This window comes from Mustela erminea, chromosome 4, assembly GCF_009829155.1.
Source record: "Mustela erminea isolate mMusErm1 chromosome 4, mMusErm1.Pri, whole genome shotgun sequence".
Lineage (NCBI taxonomy): Eukaryota > Metazoa > Chordata > Mammalia > Carnivora > Mustelidae > Mustela > Mustela erminea.
The window spans coordinates 74823364-74842523 of record NC_045617.1 but is presented as its reverse complement, the minus strand read 5'-3'; the positions used below and the strand labels follow the sequence as shown (position 1 = coordinate 74842523).

Below are 19160 nucleotides of genomic sequence, written 5' to 3'. Positions count from 1 at the left end.
TCCGTCTGCCTATGGCCATTGCCCTTCTGTCCTGTTTTAAGCACATGCTTTTAAAAGTAGATGCCTGTCTCAGTTGTATTTTAGTTCTTTTACTGAAAGATCACCAGGAGAAGGAAAATGGATTTTTGATGTTTATGTTAGTGTTTTGTTTTTATTTGTTCTTAGCAGCTGTAGAGAAGGGTTTAGTAGCAGGAAGTATGAAGAACTTAGTTAGAAAGAGTTTAGAAACTTTGCCCCTACCTAATTTTTAGTATTTCAAGTTGCCAGGAACTAAGTGTAACTGGTGAAGAAGAGAGAGATTCTACCATGGTGATAATCCAATTAAAATAATTTTCAAAAGGGGCGCCTGGGTGGCCCAGTGTGTTAAGCCTCTGCCTTTGGCTCAGGTCATGATCCCAGGGTCTTGGGATCGAGCCTTGAATAGGGCTCTCTGCTCGGCATGGAGCCTGCTTCCCCCTCTCTCTCTGCCTGCCTCTCTGCCTACTTGTGACCTCTGTCTGTTAAATAAATAAATCTTTTAAAAAACTAAAATAATTTTCAAAAGTTACGACATGTTTCAGATAACCTCCATTTAAGGCAGTGTTTCTCCAGTGGGTTTCTGAAGTAGGAGGTATATGGGAATCACTTAGGGATGTTTTCAAAATATATATGTTCACTTTTGCCAGCTCTTACCCTTTGCAAGCACTGGTCAGGATCTGAGCAGGAAGACCGGAAACAAGGACAGTGAGGAAAAAAAACAAAAAAAAAAAAGAAAAATTATTGGTTCAAATACATCTAAATCATCCTGAAAGTCCATAGTCTTATGGCATTTTTATTTTTTCTTAAAAGCCATCTTAACCCAAGAGATGTTAGATCAGTCATGTTAGGACACAATCCTTTTTTTTTTTAAGATTTTATTTATTTATTTGACAGAGATCACAAGTAGGCAGAGAGGCAGGCAGAGAGAGAGAGAGAGAGAGAGAGAGAGGATAGCAGGCTCCCCACCGAGCAGAGAGCCCAATGCGGGGCTTGATCCCAGGACCCTGAAATCATGACCTGAGCTGAAGGCAGAGGCTTAACCCACTGAGCCACCCAGGCGCCCCAAGGACACAATCTTAATAAGCATATTGCCAACTCATTTTTATAAATTGAAAGAAAAATGTATTTTCTCTGGCGAAATGACTGGCCATGAAAGCACTTATAAAACACACAGGACACATGATTTTGTTCTTTCAACCACTCACTTCTGTGTGCAAGGTGCATCTTACTGTTTAATGTTCCCAGTATGTCATCTGTGTTCACAAGAGGAAATCTGACCCCATAGGGATCTTCAGAAATGTTTTAAAATTGGAACAATTGCTGGCCTTTGACGAATACATTCTCTGAGCCACTTGAGTTCCAATTAGGAATAAGGATATTTTATTTGTTTGTTGGTTGTCTTTTTAATTTAAGAGCTCTAATTTAGTAATGGTCTTTGCTGAAAGAGGTTTAATGATAACTCAGAACAGGATTGTGTTGGAGTATTTCAGAAAGCCATTCTTTGGGAGGTTTGGTTTGAAAAAAGATGTTTCTGTTTTCTTTTGACAGATTTTTGGAGCATATGCAACTCATCCTTTCAAGTTCAGTGACCACTATTATGGCACAGGCGAAACGTTTCTGTACACATTTAGCCCCAATTTCAAGGTACCTAAATGGGAGGAATACCCACTGTATTATAACAGAAATACCCACTGTTACGTTGTCAGGATCATGGTGGGGGTTGGAGTTGGGGGACGGCACTGGAGCAGCAGCTGTCACACTACCTTATCTGGACGCAGGCAAGGCTGGATCTGTTCTTCATGGCTATAGCACACAGACTGCTTTGAGGGTCCCTCCCTGGGCCTTGCAAACTGCTCTTTTACGTGTTCTGGGATCTAGGGAGGGATGATAGCAGATCAGAGCCAACATGTGCTTGAAGAGGTCTTTCCTACTTTACAACTCCTTTGAAGATCTGGCAATCTGGAGCTTCCTCAGTCAAGGGCTAGTTTCCTTCCACACAGACGTACTACCCCAATAATTCCCTCTTCCCTGATTCTCCAGATTGAAATGTCGATTCTCTGTCTTGTGTTTGTATCCTAAGGTCTTTAAGTGGAGTGGAGAAAACTCATACTTTATCAATGGAGACATCAGCTCTTTGGAACTTGGTGGTGGAGGGTAAGGTTTTTGTTGTTGTTATTCACTGCCTGACCTGTGAGAGTTTGTTTTAACCGGGGTAACCAATACCTTGTGTCAGGTGATTTCAGTTAGGCCATCTGCTTCATTAGGACAGTGGCCCAATGCATGAACCTCAGAGTCAAAGATAAAATGATTTATTTATGTGTCTCAATGAGGGACTGTTATCATTTGTCTTTTAGGAAAGATGGGTCATTTAAATGTAATAAAGGAAACGTATTGTTTTCCAAGCAGTTTAGGGTTTTGTCTGTTGGTAGCATAAAGGAAACAAGGTGGGGGGAGGGAGGGCAGAAAGTGTGTCACGTGAGACTGAAGTGTTTTCACCTTTTGGTATTTGTGATTATTTCAGCGGACGGTTTGGTTTATGGCTAGATGCTGACTTATACCATGGACGGAGCAACTCTTGCAGCACTTTCAATAATGATATCCTTTCCAAAAAGGAAGACTTCATAGTTCAGGACCTTGAGGTATGGACATTCGAGTGAAACTCACTCAGACTGCCTTAAAATACCACATGATAAAGATCGGGTTCCATCAGCCCTCCTGAAGCTGGCTGGAAGACAGGCCCTGGCCCTCACGGCCGCGTCCATACTGCTTTCTTTCCGTCATCGTCTCAGAGCACGGCCACACCGCAGAGGGATTCTCAAAGGGACATGTGGAAGGCAAACAACGAAGAAAGAGTTGAAGTCCGGATTGTTGAAAGACTTTGTACTCCCATTTCCTTCACATCCATACAGCGAGGAATCAGAATATTTATAGATGTATGAGTTGAATGCAATTTTTATTTTTGGTAACTGTGAAAAAAAAAGATACTGTGGAAATACATACATGCCTTGTGTATTTATCAACATAATTTTCATTACCAAAATGTACAGCCTACTATTGTTTGCCATGGAAAAGATTAGTCTCATTTAGAAAAATTGAAAGTGCTTGGCACTTAAAGGGAATATATGATTTTTTTTAAAAATTGTCTTATTTATTATTTCTAGTATATTGTCGAAATGTGTTGGCGGTTTTTTCTTTTAATGTGCAAATCTTGGAATAAAGAAATGTATACATTTTGTGCTATGTTTTGGCAACAAACCCATTTGATTTATATAGTTTTATATTGAATTTTTTTTTTTTGCCCTGATTGTTTAGGGTGATAGGTCTTAAGCAGCATATGTATATGCATAATTCTGAAATTTAAAAACTCATTACCAATGTTTATATTGATTTGACTATTATAGGCCAGCCTTCCATTTAGTCATTAAAAAGGTACATTTTTACTTACTCTGATCATAATTGTGTGAAGAAGCAGCAGCAGCAGCAGCCATTTCTCACAGTCATAAGTTGGTATTTACAGAAATGGGTACCTTTCTGAATCTAGACTTAGAACAATCCTTGCTTTTGAAAAGAAAATGTTTTGTTTCCTACGAGATCATGTGTATTGATAACAAAAACTTTATTTTCGTAGTGTGTTGTGCATAATTTCCCCCAGCTTCTTAAATTAATGAATATGCCTCTGTTTTAAAAGAAACTGAATGTTTTAATTTCTGCATATTTTATATCAAATGAAAAATGTCAAATTAGCCCAATTGTCTTGGTTTCTAGACTCATTTGAGAAAAAGCAATGCAAAGAAGTACATTCATACCAAAATTGGAATTTAAAAAACCCTATTTTTTAACAACCCATTTTCATATCATAAAATACTCTTTGTTAAAAATTATTTTAAAAACCTTGTTAAAAATTAAACAATATTATCGATTGCCAAACTTTTATGAAAGCCAAAGACTGCTAATAGAAAAAGTTTTCAAATAATAGCCAAAGCTGAGAAGTAGTCTGTCATAAATTATATCCCCAGTGATCTCTGAAAGGAAAAATTAAAAACAAGTAGCATTTATATATCTGCATTTAAAAAAAATAAAACCATCTTTATAGAATGTTAGCCTTAAGCTGGCAGAAAATTTCCTTTAAATTATTCTCTTATGTTTGGATATTTATGAAAGAGAACAAATTACCAAGTGGCCTCCTGTCAGATCAGCAGCTCATTCACCCTACTCACATTCCATGCAACTTTAAATGAATTCTGTTAAATCTTAAATATGTTATCTGGGTGTGCTTTCACCCAAGTTCTCCTGTTGAGAACTCTGGATTAACCACATATTGACAGTTTAACCTTAATCTGCTTGTTAAATGATGTGTTGGTGTGAGATATCAGGAATGTCTCATGATGATCAAGTTTAGCATTTATGCCATTTGCAACCATAGGCTATTAACGAACAAAATGGTCATTTTGCATATAGTTCACTCCTACCTAGTTTAGTCCATGATACTATACTTGTGAGAGCATATCCAGATGCTGTGTTCTCTATTTAAAACAGTATTGTCCAATCAGAAATGTGTGGCCCTTCATTTATGGATATTGAGTATATGTAATGCAGTGCTAGCCCAGTATTTTCAATAAAGGAATTTATGCATCCAGTGTGATTTCTTTCCCGAGGATTAATTCAACAGGTATTTATTGGATGCTAGAGGTTCTCCATGTGTGAGAGGATGATGAAATATCCAAAATTAAACAAGGTCCAGTGCTCATGTTTTTATTGCTGCCTTGGAAAGCCCCTTTTTGTTCCCATTAGCCTCCCTCTTGTTCTCTAATCAGTTCATTAAAACTCCTGTTAGCTCTTGAGCCAGTTTCTCTGTTCTTAATCCTTCTAGATGTTCTTTGAATAGAGACCCCCTCTTTTTAACATCTCTTTTGATCTACTTCCTAGTATCCAGGAAGGATCTTACCCTCTCATTAGTTTTTCTGATTCCAGGCATCCTGTCTTCTAGCCCTAAAGACGAAGACCTCAGTCTTCACTGCTTCTCAATTCCTCAGTTTATGAGTCTACATTAAAACACTAGAGTGGGAGGGGGCAACCTAATGGCTCACTAGACTCTGTTGAAAATGATTTGGATATATCCCCATATTAAAAGTCACCAGGGACATCCTGATGAGCATGAGGAGGATTACTGCCCTTCATTTGATGTTCTTTTCTTTAATTACTTATAAACTTCTAAAGGCATGTGAAACAAGACTAGTAAAAGGAGGAGACCCTAACCTCAGAGCATCACATCCTCTGCTCCTACCTCCTTGCCTGTGACTGTTATCCACAGTGATCCCCTAACAGAAGTGTCGTTACTGAGAAAATTAGGCTTTCCAATTCACTCCAAAAACTAAAATTCACTCCGATTCACTGCTTGCCTATTTCAAATCTAGTGATTCAGAATAAAAAGTAGATAGGGCCTCCTTGGTGTGGTCAGTCAAACCACCAAAATGGTGTTTCTTGATAGAAGCTCTTTGGGGACCTATTGTTTATTTTTCTAGGTCAGTGCTGCTCCATAGAACATTCTATGATGATGGAAATTTCCATGACTTTTTCACTATCCCTTATACTAGCTGTTAGCTACCATACTAGTGTTGAACACTTGAAATGTGACTTGAGTGACTGCCGACCTGAAATTTTAATTTTCATTTAAATGTAGCCAAATGCAGCCAGCCCCTGCCACCGTGAACAGCCCAGCTCTAGATCAAGATTTGGCACAGCCAAATCGTTCTTCCATCGGCTGTAAACTCAGACTACGATTCCTCCACCAGAAGAGAACGTTGAGTTCTGAGTCCTTTTATTTATCTCTGCCATTATCCACACAACGTGGCACCCCCTAAAGTAACAGTGTGTGTCTAACTGTTCTAGGTAAGTGACCAGAGGACTGAGTTGTCTGAATCTTTCCAAGCTGAAAAGTTGAATCTCTACAGGATTATTGATCTCCATTGCTAACCAAAGATAAGGAAAACCTCTCCCAGGCCTTGGTTCAAATTAGGATTTTCTGCCTTGGCCATTAGCATGTGTTTTGTTCCTGCCCTGGACATTCTGCTGCTCGTGGTAGCCCCGTAGGATGCCACATCCCTCATCAGACATCCGTCCAAAATGCATAGTGAACCACAGGAAGGAAAAACAATTTATTGCTTACACAGAACTCTATATCCAGATTCTGAATCACCAAAGAATAATGAACCACCAAGAGTGCCCCAAATAGTTATACTTGGTGACCAATCTTCTTTACTAAGGTTGTCAACTGGGATGCCCACTAGCTACACGCACACTGAGAGAACCTGCTTGCATATGGACAAAGTTTTCAATATCAACCTGTTAGAATGAAGGATGATCAAAAAGCGCTGAAGGCCCCCGGGTAATCTTAGTGTCCTATGTACACATCAACAAGGGCCCATCATTTGATCAACCACTTCACCTCTAGGGTTACAAAAAGTAACTGATTTAGCTTCTTAACCTAACCCTTGAGGGAAATATTAAACAGGAAACACCAACAAGAAACACACGCATGTTCAATATACTTGGATGATAAGGCATGTTTTCTCAGTCTCCACAGCTAAAAAAAAAAAAAAAACTCTCCTTACCTTGACATACTCTGGAAACACTGGAATTCAGCCGGTCAATTCAGCTTTTAATCCCTACAACAATCCTTCTTGATTTCATCTCACTCGTGAGCTGATGGGTCAATGATATTTTTACCTAACAGCTGACTGAGATCAGCTTTTTCATCTTTCAAGACTCGAGTTAACAGTAAGAATCTTTCTTCAAAGACATGCTGTGTTGAGGTGTTGTGTCAACCTTGGGAGTTGTTAAAAGGCCCCATTATTACTTCATACTCAGCAAGGCCTTGTCGTGTTCTCTTGCAGCATCTTCTTTCACTATTAGGTTCTCCAAAGGGTCAGAAAAGTGGATAGGTTTGACCCGGAGTCCACGAAGAAGAGTTGGGGGCATGTAGCATGGGTCATATCATCAGATCACCCAGGTAGAACTCAGAGCTTCTAAACATTTCAAAAGGCAGCTGGCATAGTGCCCAAGGCGTGAACATTCTGGGTTTGAATCTTTGCTTTAGAGCTTACTATGTGAACTTGGTTAAGTAATGTAACTTCCATGTGCTTCACTTTCCTTATCTACTAAGTGAGAATAAGAATAGTGACCACCCAGGATTGTATGATGATTAGAGCACTTACAGGAGTGCTGGCTGAGCATAAAGTAAGCACTACTAAACAAGAAAGGAATTCCTCCCCTTCAAATGGAGAAAACTAATAATGTGAGAGTTGCAAAGGAAACTTCATTTTCTAAGACAGCAACTCATTTAGTTATAAAAACTATTTTCAGACACGCTGCAATAGTTCCCATTTCCTCTTTAGATATTTTTACTAAGGATTTGTTTCCTTTCTTAATTACAAAAATAATACATGTTGATGGTAACGTTTTCAGTAATTCAGTAATTCAGCATGTTCAGCAATTCAGTAAAAGGCAAACATTTTCCTCCCTATATTCTCAGATAACAACCATCAAACTTCCCTGGGTTTCCTTCTAGAGCATTTCTATACACATATACTTATTTATAAATTCTTAATATGAATAGACGCATACTGTATATACCATTCTTTTTTTTTTTAAAGATTTTATTTATTTATTTATTTGACAGAGAGAGATCACAAGTAGGTGGAGAGGCAGGTAGAGAGAGAGAGAGAGGGAAGCAGGCTCCCTGCCGAGCAGAGAGCCCGATGCGGGACTCGATCCCAGGACCCTGAGATCAGGGCCCGAGCCGAAGGCAGCGGCTTAACCCACTGAGCCACCCAGGCGCCCCTGTATATACCATTCTTTAGTTGTCTTTTTAACTTAATATACTGTGGACAACATTTTTTTAAAAGATTTTATTTATTTATTTGACAGACAGAGATCACATGTAGGCAGAGAGGCAGGCAAAGAGAGAGAGAGAGGAGGAAGCAGGCTCCCTGTAGAGCACAGAGCCCGATATGGGGCTCGATCCCAGGACCCTGGGATCATGACCTGAGCCGAAGGCAGAGGCTTTAACCCACTGAGCCACCCAGGCGCCCCCGGACAACATTTTATAACAGTATATTTAGATTTATCTCATTCTTCATTGCATGGGTCTATCATTGTTAAATGGTTCTTCATTAATAGAACTACTTTTGGCTATTAAAAAGTTTTGAGTAACATCCCTGTATATAGAACTTGGTGCATTTATGAATGATATATTTTTGAGATAATTTTTAGCAGTGAGTCAGAGTTACATACATTCTATTTAAAAGGATACTAATTATTCCTGTATAGAAGTTATACTAACTTGGTTACACCAACTGTGTATGAGTATGCCAGTTCCCTCATATCCTGACCAACACTAGTTAGAGATTATGGCCATCTCTTTTTAATCTTTGCTAAAAGGGTATCTTTTTTTCATTTTCATTTTTAAGCATCAATGATGTTGAAAACTTCCCATAGATTGGCTATTTTTGTGTCTTTCTTCCTGAATGTTCTATCCAAGTCCTTCGTATTTTTTTCTATTTTCATCATCTTACTGATTTTTTATAGTACATAATTAGTTTTTGATATAATGTTCAATGATTCATTAGTTCGGTATATCACCCAGTGCTCATCATATTATGTGCCCTCTTTAATGCCCCTCAACCAATTACCCCATCCCCCCCCACCTCCCTTTTTGCAACCCTCAGTTTGTTTCCCAGAGTCAAGAGTCTCATATGGTTTGTCTCCCTCTCTGATTTCTTCCCATTCAGTTCCCCCCCACACACACACACACACTTACTGTCCTCTGCACTATTCCTTACGTTAGTGAAACCATGTGATACTTGCATTTCCCTGATTGGCTTATTTCACTTACCGTTATACCCTCCAGTTCCATCCACGTCCATACAAATCACCTTATGGATTTGTAAGCATTCTTTGTATACGCAGCCACAAACTTGCAAGCATGATTCTTAAGGTTGTGGTGCAGAAAGGAATGATCCTCCAGCTGCTCAAGTTCTTCCTCTGGCTGCTCAAGTCTTAGGGGAATAAATGAAAGAAGACTGGAGAAGAGATTTCGGGGATGTGGTGGTGGTGGTGGCATGTGTAGCCGACCTTGGAGAAAGAATGCCTTCATTTTCAGATCTCTCAGTTATTGGCATTCTGAAAAATGTAGACTGAAGGGAAGTTCCAGGGCTTCAGTGATTTAGGACATTGCCTAGGAGTTACATCACTCTTCTAAAAGTGAAACCTAGAAAATGGTACAGAAGACCATTGAAATGAAGAGCAAACTATCCCTTGAGTTTGCACTTAGGTAAAGGGGTTGAGAGAAGAGTGCAAAGCCAAATGATAAGCCAGATTCTTCAGTCTAACTTAGTGCATTGGTTTAGGGAGATTTATCAGCAACAGCTCCCCACGCAAAACAAAAACAAAACAAAACAAAAAAACAAAACAAGGACATTTTTTAAGAGCATCTTTCATAAAACAGATAATCTAGGCAAGTTAATACAGTGCCCAATACTATGTAAGCATGTAGTAAATGTTAGCTAGATCCTGCAACCTCCACTTATTAGTAAGTCACTTCTCTGTAACTGTTTCCTCTGTGACTCAGTTTCCTCATCTGTAAAATGTGAGCAATAGTACCTTCCTCAAAGTGATGTTATGAGAATGAAATTGATTAATATAAGTAAAGTGTCATTATAATAGATATGTTTACTTGTTTTTTCTTTACCCTTCAATATTGTTTCTAAGATTTGTTCAGGTTGTTACTGCAGCTATATTTTATTGTGTGTGTTTAATATTCTTCTGGGGAGGGGTGCCTGGATGGCTCAGTCAGTTAAACCTCAAGATTCTTTTTTTTTTTTTTTTAGATTTTTATTATTTATTCAACAGAGAGATAAAGATCACAAGTAGGCAGAGTGGCAGGCAGAGGGAGAAGCAGGCTCCCTGCTCAGTGGACAGCCTGATGTCGGGCTCGATCCCAGGATCGAGCCAAAGGCAGCCACTTAACAGACTGAGCCACCCAGGTACCCCAAACATCCGGATTCTTAATTTAGGCTCAAGTCATGATCTCAGGGTTGTGAGATTGAGCCTTACCTCAGGCTCCACACTTAGTGGGGGGTCTGCTTGAGATTCTCTCTCTTTCTCTCTGCCCCTCCCTCTGCTCTCCTCTGTGTGCATGCTCTGCTCGCTCATTCTCTCTCTCTCTCAAGTAAATCAATCTTAAAAAAAAAAAATTCCTCTGGTGAATGTATCACTATACTACTATTTATCCATTCTCCTGTCAGTGGATGTGCTTTTTATTTTGTTTTGGCAACAAAACACTCACTGGATGGAACTATTGGCCCCTCCAGCATGTGACTATTTGGCTTGACAACATACCCCACAATGTTTCACAAAGCAACTCTATCATTTATATGCCCATCCTAAGAATACCTTGTTCAACATCTTATATTAACTTTCTTCATTTCTGCCATTTTCAATAGTGTGCAAATTTATTTCTTTGTAGTTCTAATTTATGTTTCCCTGACTACTAATGAGGATGAGCATCCTTTAATATGTTTCTTGCTCATTCATGTTTTCTCTCTTGTGAGATATCTGTTTAATGCCTGTTTCTTCTAGTCTGTCTTCTGGGAAGTGGTCACCTGAAATCTTTGCCATTCCTGCCTTACAAATAACAGACATAAGTCAGCATGCTAATCCTATCTACTTCTGATGAGGAGGACAAATAATTAATATGATGAAATCTGAGGCTCCCAGGTCCTATATGGGTATTTTCTCAAAAGTCTCCTTGCAACAGGGAATATCTAGGGAAGGGGTGAAAAAGGAGGAATGTTTGTTAGATTGTGATTTACTTGGCAGATCTGGGCGTATGTTGGCACTAATTAATTTGGTTTTGTGATTTTTAAAGAAGATTGTATTTATTTATTTGACATGGGAGGGCACAAATGGTGAGCGGCAGGCAGAGGGAGAGAAGCAGGCTCTCTCTGAGCAGGGAGACCAACATGGGGCTCAATCCCAGGACCCTGGGATTATACCTGAGCCAAAGGCAGACACTTAAACCAACTAAGCCACCCAGGCACCCCTGTGATTTTTTTTTTAAAAACATCAACAAGCAGTTTGATTATAACAATAGTAAATATTTATTGAGTGCTTATGAGTCAGGTACTATTCTAAGCACTTTACATATATTATCTCAATTAATCTTCATGATAATTTATGATGGTCAGGAGACAGATACTACTATGACTATGTCTCAACTGAGGAAATGGAAACCTTGAAAGATTAATGACTTGTCCCGGATAGAATTACTAAATGACAGAAAAAGACTTCAAATGGTAGAAAAGGCTTCCCTAGCACATTCAGCCTTTAACCATTCAGATAACCACAGGACTTGGCTGGGAGTATAGCAAAGATGGAGGGAGAGCATGGTGGGTGCCCAGAAGCTATTCAGGGTACTGATGGCCCTTTGGGGTCTATTCTGGGCAGGGATAGAAGTTGAAGATGGGAGGGCAACTGAAGGAATTGAAGAAAGGTCAAGAACAGAAATTACTGAGAAGTCAGGAGAATCTCAAAGTTGCTGGGACAGTGTTTCCAGAAGTGTGAAGAGTTACTAAAGTCACCTAGAGTTTCTAGGTTTTAAGAGCATCTGGGTAAATGTAAAGTTAGGGTTTTGCCAGCTGTGTTAAGGAGGAATGGAATCCAGGTGCTGGAAGAGCTGAGTCATGGACGTGCAGGTTGAGATTACAGTGGGAGTTTGGCACCATTTGTGGCCCAGGTGCTAAAGCTTTCTATGAATCCAGGCAAGTGACCTAGAGTTGGTGGACAATGATGACTATGCTTCATGCTACGGCATGAGACTCAAAAGGCGGCAGAGTGTGCAGGAGTTGCATACAGATAGGCATGGAATCACCTCGAACTGGCAGTTAGAGGCTAGAAGAATACCAACACTCCTTTCAAATCTCTCTCAGCATGTTGAAAGGCAGGGAGAAAAGCAATTTTTTTGTCAAGGCTCAAGGGAAGTTATGTCTTTGGGGGGAATGCCAGATTTCATTTAAGGCAAGAAAGAGAAGGTATGGTTCTCTGAGGACACTGAGGATACAGAATGCTTACAGTGAAACTGTGGTTTGTTCAGTGGAAATTTTCAAAGAGGCTGGTAGTGGAAAGAAGCTGGGGGGAAAAGAAGCATAGGTAATTTGTGTATGAATAAAGAGTTTGAGGGTAACTAATAAGAACAAGAATGAATGGTATAGATGAGTTTTTTTTTTTTTCACCTTGAAGTTCTAAAGAAATGCAGGTCTGAATTTGACTTAAAATTAAGTTCAAGATGGAGGGGGTGTACTGATTTACACAGCTGCTGTCTTCTGTGGATTTGGGGGGACAGAATGTGCCTCTGATGCTACTAAAAGGGCTGCAGGATGCCCCCCTCTATCAACCACCAATTATATGATCCTGAGTAGGTTGATTCCTCTTCTGAGTCCCATGTTATCCATTTCTAAAACAGGCACAGGAATATCTTCCTGAGTTGTCAGAGAATCAAATTAATGTTGGTTTAAGAATGTGTCTTTGAAAATGGGGTGTAAATGGTAGGTTTAAGAAAGTGTCTTCAGACTGGGGTGCCTGGGTGGCTCAGTCAGTTAGGCGTCTGCCTTCTGCTCAGGTCATGGTCCCATGATCCAGGGACCATGTAGGATGGATCCCTACATCTGAGCAGGAAGCCTGCTTCTGCTTCTCCCTCTCCTCCTCCCCACTCATGCTCTCTCTTGTTCTGCTCTCTCTCTTTCTCTCAAATAAATAAAATCTTAAAAAAAAAAAAAAAAAATGCCAGATGAAGGTAAGTTAGTACTGTTATGATGTTAATTATATCAAACTGTGTTTATACTGAATTCTTTACCAGAAATACAAAGTCCAAGTGTTGCCTTTTTCCTGATAAAAGTAAGAATTACTCTTAACAATTTGAAGACATGGCTTTCAGGAAAACATTATGGAAAAAAAAAACAGAAATGTCTGTATTATATTCTGTACATAAAATAATTCATCAGGAAAATAGCTGGAAGTAAAAGTCATTATGCGAGACTTTTTTTCTCTTTTGTCATTCTTTCCATTACAAATGATTTACACAGTTTCCACTTCAGAACAACAGTTTGGAACTTTCCTTAAAGTCTTTTAGCAAAGCTCAAATAGCCACAAGTTGGGACTCTGGGCCACTTGCAAATATATATTCAAAGAGTGTTTTAAGTAAGACAGCTTCATAGTCAGAAGCTAGAAATTTCTCTCCTTTCCCACATACAAGCTCTCTTCCCTCCCCCTTCCTTTGCCTAAACATTTCACTCATTCTAACAGGTGGAGGCCAGTACACATGCAATATTTAGTACCAGGCAATAGTCATTTTAGCCTGTATTTCCTTTTATACTGTTGTTTTTAAGAAAGGAGAAATATGTTCATGCTTGTCTTTTACCTTCAGAAAAATCCAACATTTTTGAGACTGGTGAAATAACAAAAAGTTACTTCCATTTACAAAGTAGAAGTCATGAAAGGTCTTTGTATTTATGTTTAGGAAATTTCTATTTAGGATGTGGAAAAGGGTGCCTACTGTGGAGATGATACTTTATGAGATTAAGAGATATCCCTCAATACAATTTCCATATTTCAGTGAAAAATGAAAAGAAACACTACACTGTATCAGACACATAGATGTAGCAGTTCTATAGCCCATCTCTGCCAGAAATACCAAGAAATTTGCTGAAAATGTCCTATATCTTCTGACCTCGGGGTTGAACATCTCAAAATTTATGGAATGAGATGTTGTGAAACACAGAATGATTAAAGGAAATGAAGTTCATCTGGAATCCTGAATTTTAAAAAAATATGTGAGGATGCTTTTCTTTTGACAAAAGTAATATATTTTCATTGTTGAAGATGTAAAATATACACCAACAAAATTAAGGAAAAACATCAAGCCATCATTTATCCATCCAGAGATCACAGTGCAAATATATTCTTCAGCATCTTCTTACAAATCTTCTTCAGCATCTTCTTACAAATCCTTATGTATATATAACAAATGTGGACTCACACTAGACATAACATTGTGTAAGCTACTGAACAGACGTGAGTGTCAAAGGACCGTGGTGAGGAGCACAGTTTCCCAACAGGCTGCTAGGGTTGGGGGTCTCAGCTCTGTCACTGACTAATGGGATGGCAGAGGGCAAGTTTCTTAATCACTCTGCCAATGGGAATGGAGGTTCTGAGCAGTGAAGTCACAGAATCTAGAGCTGGAAGGATTAGAATGCCATCAGCCAAGGTCAGAAGTCTGTGAGTAAGAGGTTTGTATTGGGGAGAGCAGCAGTTCAAGCTACTAAACACCTGAGTGGAAATATCCAATATGCAGTTGGATTCTGACTTGGAGAAAAGTATGAATAACTTTAGAAACGGGGGCATCTGGGTGGCTCAGTCATTAGGCATCTGCCTTCAGCTCAGATCATGATCCCAGGATCCTGGGATCAAGCCCCACATAAGGCTCCTTGCTCAGTGGGGAACCTGCTTCTCCCTCTGCCTCTGTCTGCTGTTCTCCCTGCTTATGTTCTGTCAAATGAATAAGTAAAATCTTAAAAAAAATAATAAAGCTAGAAATGTGGGAGTCATGGTGTACAGATATTTTAAGCTTTGAGACTGGATAAAATCAAGGAAGTGAATATAGATTGAGAAGAAGAGCAAGGAGTAAGCCCTGGGGCACTCCATCCAACACGAGGAGTTCAGAAAAGATGTACAAGGAAAAAGAATTTAAAATGTACAGATACGGGTGCCTGGGTGGCTCAGTTTGTTGAGTCCAACTCTGGATTTTGACTCAGGTCACGATTTCAGGGTTGTGAGATCAAGCCTTGAGTTGGGCCCCAGGCTCTCCCTCTCCCGGGCCCCCCTCCCTCTGATAAAACATGTGATAAAAGTAGAGTTAATTGGTGGAGAAAGGAGGGTGAGTTACTGTCACTTCCTCAGACTGCAAAGAACGGAGACACCCGAGTGGATGACCTTAAATGATGTGTATTGACTTTGAGTTGGCAATAGCCACTCTGCTCCTGTGCTCAGACATTCCAGCATCTCTGCCTCTCTGATCTCTATATGTAACTGTAGTCTCTGGCATTCTTTCAGTACTTTCTTTTTCCTGAGAATACTCTGGACTGTTCATACTTGCTCCCTTTATTTCACTTACTACCCTTCTTTCTCAAACCCACTAGAATAAGGATTCTTCTCCAACACAGCAGTAAAACTGCTTCTCTCCACTTTACCAAAAAGCTCCACTCAATTCCCGGTCCTCTTGGCATCCCATCAGCAGGCTCTGACAGAGCTCGTTGTTCCCTCCTCCTCCTCCAAGACCAACTTGCTTTCCGTCCAGCACATCACTTTCTCCTGGGGCCACTTTCTCTCAGGCATGTTTGGCCTGTCCTCACATCTCTAAGCTTTCTAAAAGCCTCGTTTCCCTAGCTCAGTCCTTTGAAATTTTCTCTTTGCTTATACTTACTCCTTTGGTGATATTTTTTAACTTCAGGAATGTAAACACTACATGCTAAAGATTCTAAAATTCATACATGTAGCCTGGACTTCTCTCTTGAATTTAAGGCTCATGTATCTAGTCACCTAATGATATTGCCACTTCAATGTCAAATAGGTTTCTGCAGTGCACTGTATTATTGTTCCAAAGTTTTTGCCTTTTCCAGTCCTAGATATTTAACCCTGGTCTGCTGATGTCAGAGTTGGCCGTGTGACTTGCTGTGATCAAGACATAGGAGCAGAAGTGACTTGTGCTAGTTCTGAGAAGCCATCAGGGCCATCATGAGGCTCCACTGACTCTGTCTTCCCTCTGTTCTGACACCATGACCATACCTGCTCCCTCACCTTGGGTCACGGGATGAGGTCCGCACAGCCAGAGCCAACATGCAACAGACACATGTGTCAATAAAAAATAAACCTTTGTTTTAAGGCATGAAATTTTTGGAGTTGCTTACTGCAACAGACTTAGTCTAAAGAGACTGAGCTAGCATCTCAAGTTAGTATACCCAGAACTGAATGCCTGGTCTTCCCTGCTCCCAAGCCTGCTCTTCCAGAGTTCTCCATTTTAGTAATCATGGACTTCAACCTTCCAGTTTTCAGACTAAGAACCTCTGAGTTGTCCTTGATTACCCTTGGTATCTCATACTCCACATGTAGACACTGGGGATACTTTGAGGAACTAAAAACTGACAAAAATGATAAAAATTCCCGAGATTACATTCAATGAGAATGAAAGAGACAATAATAAAGAACCACAATACATTAATGATGTGATATTTAAACACATATATAATAATATTACCACGTAACATTAAATATTTAAACATAAGCATCTAGAAGATAATAGGTGCAATAAAAACAAGGGAAAGGGAGAGCTAGGGGTGAGAATGAGGGGGTAGGTTGACAAGGTGGTCAGAATTGACTCCTCTGGGGAAGAAACATTTAAGCAAAGATGTAAAGGTGAGAGGAGAAATCTGCATGGCTAGTAATAGAAAGTGTATTCTAGGCAGAGGGACAACCAGTGTAGAGGCCCAGATGTGGGCACAAGCCTGGCTGGCATAAGCAACAAGGAGTTTGGTGTGGCTGGAGCAGAGTAAGCCATGGAAGTGGCGGTCGCTGATGTCAGAATGGAAGGAGGTGGGTAGGTGGTATACAGTGTCAAGACTTATGGGTCCTAATAGCGAAGTCCTTTGGCTTTTACTCTCAGTAAGACACAGAACCACTGGAGGATGTTGAACAGAGGAGAGATGTGATCTGATTTATATTTTTAAAGGATCATTCTGGCTGCTGTGTTAAGACTACATGGGAAAGGGACAGGGAAGAAGCTGAAGGAGGAAGACTAGTTAGGTTACTGAATAATTCACATGAGAGGTGATGGTAGCTCAGTCAAGGCTGACAGTGGTGATGAGATCAGATTCTGGATGTACTTTAAATTTCCTGATGGATTGGATATGAAGAGTTAAGGGGAAGCATCAAATATGATCTCAAAATTTCTGTCCTCAGTAGATGGCAGAACAGAATTTTCCCTCAAGTAAGATGGTAGAAGGTTTTGGGAGGGGAAAAAGAGCTCTCCCCATAGCCTAGTTTCAGTCATAATATCTGGTAGATACATGTAGAATTGGCAGCTTGGAGTTCAGGGAAGAGGTCTATCCTAGAGATTTAAATTTGGGAGTCATTGGCATATATGTGCTCAAAGCCACAAACTATGCGAGATTACCAAGAGAGCTGAAGAAAAGAATCTTACCAAATATGTGTATCTTTCTGTATGTCAGGGCGAGAGATGAGTGGGGAAGGGAGGGGAGGAAGGAGAAGAGGAAATGGCTTTACAAACCCTCACTCAGTCTGTGTTCGATTGGAGCACTGAAGCTTCTGAATTTAAATTAAAGGAAAACATCTGATCCCTTACATTGTTTTACATGCCATCACTACCTATTGGAAATAACTGTTAACATTTGTCTAGAGTTTTGTGCCAGGTTGCCAGGCTTCAGTTCTCAAAATAATATGTGCAGTAAGCATTGTTATTATCCTCATTTTATGGATGAAGAAACAGCCTTGACACAGAAAGATAAACACTTTAGCTCAAATCTTCACAGATGGTAAGGTGTAGAATTGTCTGACTCCAGAGCACGCCTGGAGCAGGGCTGCTACTGGCCCATATGGTACCCTGGCGAAATCAGAAAATATTCCATTTTGCAAGTAAAATGTAGTTTGTGTCACAAGACCCAAATGACGGTTTCCCAGAGGAGCTAACCAGAGGACCAATAGGTAACAGTTCTGCCTGTGTGTGCCTGTGTGTGCCACACAACTGCCCGGGCTTTTGTTTGATCCCACACCACTACTTCAGACAAGTTTTAAACAGTTTGTGTTGCTTCTCCCACTTCCATGATAGACAACGATATCAAATTCAAAGTTGGTGAATGGGAAGCAAGTCTTTGAAAGTGCCAGACAAGTGAGGGACCAATCACAGGTGTCACTAGGAATGTAGTCAGGACAGGTACAGCTTGTGCAAATGTGCACCAATATGTAGGTGAATGAATGGTCTCTAGAGTGTGTGCATGTGGTTACACATACTGATTGTGGGTTCTTGTAGGAGTTAGCTCTTCACTGCTCCAGAATTCTTAGGCCTGCCTGTGACTTTATGTATGGTAATGTTTATCTACAATGTAAATTAGCATATTCTTATTTATAGTGTTCTTCTACAGTGTGTGATCTGAACAGTCCCATGCATGCAGCAGCCTTATTCCTAATGATTCTTTTATTCATCAGACAGCTGTTGAGGATCTACCTACATGCAAAGCACTGTATGAGGCACTACAGTAGGTTCAAAGACATCCATTCTTTATCAAGGAATATGATTTCTAGTAAGAAATATATGCACATAAACAGTATAGAATACAAAGCATTAAGTTTTACAAGAGAAGTACTGAAAAACTACTCTGTGAATTCACAAGAGAAAGTACTTATTTCAGTTTGGTTAATTAAAAAAAATGTCATGAAGTAGAGAGCAGTTGAGGAGTGGTTTGGAAGGTGAACATGGGGCTCTCTGCTCAGCGGGGAGCCTGCTTCCTCCTCTCTCTCTCTGCCTGCCTCTCTGCCTACTTGTGATCTCTGTCAAATAAATAAATAAAATCTTTAAAAAAATACATAAATGCTTTCAATTAATACAATAGAAATCATTCAAAAACAAGACTGAATTAACAATAAGACTTTGTTGTTAGGTATTTTCTAAGTCAACAAATAACAAGGATACTATAATGAGCTAGTTTAAGAAATTTTTAAGTGTTAAAAAAAGAGTTCTGGGACAGCTGGGTGGCTCAGTTGGATGGACGACTGCCTTGGGCTTGGGTCATGATCCTGGAGTCCCGGAATTGAGTCCCTCATCGGGCTCCCAGCTCCATGGGGAGTCTGCTTCTCTCTCTGACCTTCTCGCTCATGCTCTCACTGTCTCTCTCTCAATAAATAAAATCTCTTAAAAAAAGAAAAAAGAGTCTGTGTTTAAAAAGGCTGGTGGGTTCTGGAGTTAGACAAACCTTTTTCTTAGTTTGTTTCTTCATCTCTGTAATGAGGATTGTAAAACC

The 19160-nt window shown here is 39.9% G+C and overlaps 1 protein-coding gene across 9 annotated transcripts in view; it reads left to right on the top strand.

The window, feature by feature from the left end:
* Window positions 1-4655, top strand: part of NCOA7 (nuclear receptor coactivator 7) — a 159304-nt gene extending 154649 nt beyond the window's left edge. For 5 of the 9 annotated variants that reach the window (XM_032339624.1, XM_032339625.1, XM_032339623.1 and 2 more), the window contains 3 exons: window positions 1567-1662; window positions 2099-2172; window positions 2540-2675. In XM_032339624.1, the coding sequence (XP_032195515.1) occupies window positions 1567-1662; window positions 2099-2172; window positions 2540-2675 (306 nt within the window). Of the gene's footprint in view, window positions 1-1566; window positions 1663-2098; window positions 2173-2539 lie in introns of all 9 variants that reach the window. The other 4 variants (XM_032339627.1, XM_032339622.1, XM_032339629.1 and 1 more) reach the window with 1 other exon arrangement.
* Window positions 4656-19160: the final 14505 nt, after the last annotated feature.